General features: G+C 43.7%; 1 protein-coding gene across 1 annotated transcript; it reads right to left on the bottom strand.

Annotated features, from left to right (window-relative positions):
• Positions 1–3,989: 3,989 nt before the first annotated feature.
• ORYCUNV1R1521 (vomeronasal 1 receptor oryCunV1R1521) lies at positions 3,990–4,862 on the bottom strand. Its single transcript, NM_001167210.1, is given in 1 exon segment — positions 3,990–4,862. A coding segment is annotated over 1 exon segment (873 nt).
• Between the last annotated feature and the right edge of the window lie 1,558 nt (positions 4,863–6,420).

Below are 6,420 nucleotides of genomic sequence, written 5' to 3'. Positions count from 1 at the left end.
TTGGGATATGACTGTCGGTTTCATCCCGTGTATATATTTCATCCAACTGTGTTTTTTTTAATTTATTTGTTTGGAATTCAGAGTTAGAGAAAGGGAGATGCAGAGGCAAACAGAGAAAGTGGTGCTCCATTTGCTGGTTCACTCCCCAGAATGCCACAATGTCCAGGGCTGGGCCAGGCCAAAGTGAGGAGTCAGGAGCTTCAAGTAGGTCCCTCATGTGGATGCAGTGACCAAAAACATGGGCTATATTCTGCTGCTTTTCCCAGGCTCATTAGTAAGGACCTGGGTCTGAAGTGGAGCAGCCAGGACTCAAACTGGCACCCACGTAGGATGTGGGTGCTGCAAGCCACTACTTAACCTGCTACAGTATGACAACACCAGCCCACGTCTTCCCACTTTTTACATTCCTATATTCACATAGTCACCAAGATTTATTTTAATTCACAATGTGTGTGGTAGACAACAGCCAGTTGCCAGAAAAGGGGTGGGGAAAATGCTCCTACTTGGCAAATACTAAAACACCTAAAGCACAATTTGTACCTAATGCAAAACTGATAGGGGCGGGATTTTGGCCTGGCAGTGAAGATGACAACCAGATGTAGATATCCTGTAACCAAGTGTCTAAGTCCAATCCCAGCTCTGGGGCTTCCAATAATGGGCTCAGCCTGATGCAAAAACCTTGAGGGAGCAGCTGATGACTCAACTAAATGGGTTTCTGCCTCCCATGTAGAAGACCTGGCTGCAGTGGGCATTTGCAGGAGAGGACAAGCAGGTAGTAGTATTTGTATGTCTGCCTATCTGGGTGTCTTTCTATCCTCAAAAAAAAAGTGGGGGGAGAAAAATTAAAACTTATAAGATATGCAGTTAAGAGAGAAACAGAAGCAATCAACAAAATTGTTTAAAGTACCTCCAAAAGTAATGATTTCTTCTTGTACGAGTTCTGAAACACATAGAGACAGAATCACCTGAATACTGCAAAAACTCTTCCAGAAACTAGAAACACAGGAAGCAATCAGTGAACCACGATTGAAGTCCATCAATGACATTGGTAGAAAAGAAGCTTGTATAAGGCAAGTATTCATGTGTCTAGTTGTCAAATTCCAAACAAGGTGTGTGGAAGAAATATCCTGTAAGGGGCATTTTACTAGGATTCACCCATCTGTTTTGGAAGCACAATGCATTCTGAACCTGCTTGACCTGATTCAGATTCTGCCACTTTGGGAATGATCAGACAAATGGCACCAGACACAATCAGGGAACCAATGTTATGGGTTTCAGGGGTCGGGGGAAGAAGTCCACAAATTTTCACTGCATGTGACCTGGTTCACTCATCATCTGTCGCCTGAGGAAGATGAGGCAGAAACCACTGAAAAAAGAAACCGCCTTTGACCCCCAAAAACCCCTAAAGCGCTGCCATGAAATGTTATATATTCAAAATGTATGGCAGTTTCTAAATGTCAATACAACACGTGTGCGTGTGTGTGACAGACTGAGTACTGCCCTGGAATGCAAACACTTAAGGCCCAGTGTCACTTGTGATTGTATTTGGAGATGAGGTCTTGATGGATGGAAAGTGACGGCTGCCGTGAGGCTGGGTTCTGACCCCGTCAGAGTTCTTTTCCTCCAGAGAACACCAGAGTTCCTCTCTCTGCCCCAGGAGGGCACAGTGACAAGACAGCCACCAGCAGCCAGGAGGAGAGCGCTCCCACAACCCGGCCACGCAGGCGCCCTCATCCCAGACGCCAGCCCCACGAGCCTGAGAAAATCAATGTCCGCTCTCTCAGCCTCCAAGTCCACCAGATTGTCAAAATGGCAGCCTGGGGAGAACCTGTGGATGTGCAGGGCATGCATGCAGGTAATTTCAGTGAGGTTACCCTCACCCAGGGATTTCCTAAGAATATTGATCTTCGTTGGAAATACCTATGGATGGTTCATGGTTTTCACCAAGGACAGAGGTGGTCTCTGCAAACCTGGATGCAAACAGGCCTCCGGCGAGGCCTCAGCTGGGCCCTAGAAGCAGCAACATACGGACCTGTACCTGACGTCACTGCTATGCGCCCTTAGGGCCGGAGTCTTCTGGGAGCCTCAGGGCCAGGAGCATCAGGCGGCAAACCGGAAGTGCAATTTCACCTAAGCCAGCAGTGGCCTCAGCACTCTCTCAGCAGCCACTGGTGACCCAGGACAGAGCCAAAGCAGTTACATGATTTCCTCTGCGAATTTAGGGGCCACTCAGTAGCGACACCTGGGACCAATGGACATGAGCAGGAGACCAGAAAGGCAAGGTAGTGGGGTCGTTGGTCCACAGCAGACACCACCGGGCACAGCCAGGGAGGGCTGAGGCGTGAGGGCAGCTGTGCTGGTCTGGATCTGGGTACTGGGTGCTGCCGTCAACAATGGTATCCCATTGGCACTAGCTCAGTCCCTGCTGCTCCACTTCCGATCCAGCTCCCTGCTAATAATCTGCTTGGGAAAGCAGCAGAAGACAACCCATGTCCTTAGGCCCTACACCCACAAGGGATACCTGGAGCCACCTGGGGAGTGAACCATCAGAAAGAAGATTCTCTCTCTCTGCCTCTGCCTCTCCTCTGTAACTGACTTTCAGATAAAAAATAAATCTTAATAAGTACTTTTGAAAGAGAGGACGTGCAATCCTAAGACTTCAATTGAATTCAGAAATTCTAGGAAAAGATAATTTCCAAAAGTACTGATCAAGAAGATGAAGCCATGATGTTGAGGAGGGCGGGGCGGGGGGGGGGGTGTGCTGTCCGCAAGGCATCTGTGCCTGCTCAGTGGGAGCAACACTTCCTGAGGGGAAATGGAACTTTGGGAGGACAGACAGCCAAGACGGAATGAAACAGTTGTCTGTCCTGAAGGTCTGTGAGGCGTATTTCCAAATGTCATCCTGATACAGAACAAATTTTAAAACCTCATGGAGAAAACAGTTTCTGTGTGGGAAGAGCCTTCTTCTGGTGTTAGATAATGTGTTTGAACCACAGAAAACTGTAGAGAGGGGAAATGAGAGCTCTTGAGGATTGCAGAACCTTTGGACAGGTGAGCTGGAATTCCTTAGCCTTGGGACCAAAGATTGGTACAAAGGTTCAAGCTACAGTCACCAGTGTGCTGTCTCTGGGGACTGGAACTGAACAATGAGGTAAGACAGAGAAATGAAGTTGTGGAAGATGAAACAGAGAAAAAAATGACGTTGGTTTAAAGATTTAGCAAAGTAAATGTACTGTAAGCCAATGTACCATGGAGCAATGGGAAAGGATCAGGCCCCTGCTGATGAGTATTTAAATGTAGAGACACTTCTCACTGACATCCCAATGGATTGGAACCAAACAGCAAATACATCAGTGTAAGAAGGGGAGGGGATCATTATGGATGGATTTACGCAGATGCCCGAGGTACCCCTGCATTGTACTCAATATTAAGGATTAAATTGCCAACAGAGTCCCATCCTCTTAATCAGCTCTATTTTCACAGCACTTTTCACAGACACAACTATCTTTCCTGCCTCACAGACATTCTTGAGTGCTCTTTGTACTTCACTTTATCTTTAGGTCGCTGGGGAACATCCAACCTCTAGGTGAGTCCCTGAAATATGCAAGGTAGGTTGTATTTATTTAATGGATATGGGAAATCGTTATGAACAGCACAGTTTAACAGAAACATAAGGCAAGCCCAAATGTGACTCTGTATTTCTAGTAACTCCATTCAAAAGGACAAAAGCAAGCAGATAAAATTAGCTTCATGATATACAACACATTCATTTAACCCAGAATGTTACTTCACTGTATAATCTATGTGAAAATGAATACATTTTGATTCACATTAGCATTCCAAAATGTGAATGTTTTAAAATGGGCTGCATAGTTCAACTGAAACTAGCCCCATTTCCAGTGCATCATGGCCCTGTGGCTTCTTCTCCTCATATAAAACGTGATGGAGACTCCTCTGTTGAAGATGATGTCAGATCAGCCACTGAAAGCTCATGGACAAAAGGTCATTCTCATATTTGAAAGGAAGGAAGTCAGTTTGAGAATAATTTTGTTATGTTTCATCAGGAAAAAGGGGCAAAATGTTGGGTAGCATGATGCTAAAATTCCACCAATCCCCTCCAATCTTGAGTTTTTCTCAGATGCATAGTATCCATAAAGAGTCAAAAAGTTGTTTGACAAATAAAAGAACACAAAGCAAAATACCATCCAAAGGATTGTGTAGGTGGCTTTGTTTTCTGGAGACGTCTTGGAAAAGTGGCTGAGGTTGTGAAAGTGCTGGGCCCTCCTGCGGTGTCTGTAGAGGATCCACACCTTGTAGAGGCTGGACAAGATCATAAATGACAGGAACACTACATCATAAATAACCAAGATACTTATGAATGAAATTGATTCATGTTCTGTGAGCTTCGTGGATTGACAATATGCATTAACATATCCCTGACCAACCACAGTGAAATTCAATCTGGCTTTTATACGATTAAATATTTTGGCGAGGATCAGCATGTTGAAGACCCAAAAAAAAAGAAAAGAGGGGCAAATCCACTTGGAGAGTTTAGATTTCAGCCATGCCCATTTAGAATGACTGGGACTGACAGTGATGGCCTGAAATACACTTAGGAGAAATGTAGTACCTATGGAAAGACCTCGAATCACTCTGGATACGTACAGAAATGTTTGACAACCAATATCATCAAAGAAATTTTTGACTCCAAAGGATGACATGAGTTCTGGTATTGACCGAATCATAATGGTTGAAATATTGACCACTGTCAGGTGCATGAAAATTGAATCGATGGGCTTCTTCAGATGAGGCTCGATTAGGAAGGTATATATGTGTGTCATGAAGAGCAATGAGTTTGCCATGACACCAATACAAATCTGACATATTAGAAAAAAGATATAAATCACATCACTAGGTAACATAGTCACATGATGTTTTAGATGTTTTAATTAAATTAAATTGGCATCCTCAGAAAATTAGATTGTTTTATGAAATTTAAAAAATGCAGTCTGTAGAAGAATATGAGGACTAACAGCTCTGTTTGGGAGCAGGTGGTGAAGTGTTCAAATCTATATTTCAGGCCCAACTCTGCTACTTCCAGGGACTGGACTTCAGGCCCCCTGTGAACATCAGAGTACAGTTACATGATAAGAAGAAGGTAGACATCAAATGCTCGCTTCCTACATCCTCATCTATGGCATGAGGATGTGTTGCCCTCCGGGAATTAAGAATTTGTATGTGATATTTTCTTCAGAGTACCACTGTACTTGTAATCTCTTCACCTATGTCTCACTTCTCTGGAGAATATTCTACTTCTAATGAATGAAGACCAGTGTGTGTGTTTGAACTGCTTTTTTAGAATTTACACAGCAGACACAATTCTTTCCAACAAGGAATATTTTTAACAAATTCAGAGTAAACACTCATATTTTACCAGTCAAAAAGAATTATTAATTTCTAAAATTACAAAATGCAATACCAGGTTTCTAAGTGGGGATTTTGCCTCTCCTCATTTAACTACAGTATTTGGAGACATTTTTGTTCTCAAATATGTGGCAGAGCTCCTGAGACACAGTTGGTAGAGGCTGGGAATGCAACTAAATTTCCCACAATGCACAGGACAGCCCTCAAACATTCTGGCCCCAAGAGGCAGACACATACATGGTTGATGAATGCAGTCTAACAAAGCAATCCTGTGTCTTTCTCCCTACACCACATCTAAAACTTTAGCTCAACATTTTTTGTGCATTGTCATGCAACAGAAACAGTTGGTTCACAAACAGAACAGGAAGAGTATGACAGTCATTGAGGCTGACTTGGTGCTTCATCTCCATTTATTGGACCAAGGAGTTTTGCTTATGTCATTCCCTCAGAGACCATGTCTTTGTCATATAAGGCATCACCTTCCTTCCTACAGAGATTGTTAGTGAATTACATACGTGTCTCCTCCAGACTGACCACATTCATAGAGTATCTGAACTTCCTTAGCTCCCTTCCCAGATTCACAACAACTCTGTCATCTGGCATCAACTCTACTACAGTGCTGACTTCTAATCATCTAACAGAGGAAAGAAATCCTATGTGCAACAAACCATAAAGAGTACTTGTCTTCCGTTCTCCTATTCATGCCTTCAAATTTCTTTATAATTTAGTACTACATTAGATGGAATAACTTGAAATTGTGTTACCTAATATGGTCAACAATGTTAACTACTCTTAATTCTAAAAAGTATCCTATATTTGCCAGTGCTTTGGGATAGCCAGTGAGAGCTGCTGCCTGCAATGCCACATCTCATGTGGGCACCTGTTCGAGACCTGGCTTCTCCACTTCCAATCCAGCTCTCTGCAATGGCCTAGGAAAGCAGCAGAAGATGGCCCAAGTCCTTGGGCCCCTGCACCAGCATGGAAAGACCTGGAGGA

The sequence above is a fragment of the Oryctolagus cuniculus genome, chromosome 18 (genome assembly GCF_964237555.1).
Source record: "Oryctolagus cuniculus chromosome 18, mOryCun1.1, whole genome shotgun sequence".
NCBI classification, from domain to species: Eukaryota; Metazoa; Chordata; class Mammalia; order Lagomorpha; family Leporidae; genus Oryctolagus; species Oryctolagus cuniculus.
The sequence above is the reverse complement of the archived record's forward strand: the minus strand, read 5'-3'. Positions and strand labels throughout refer to the sequence as shown.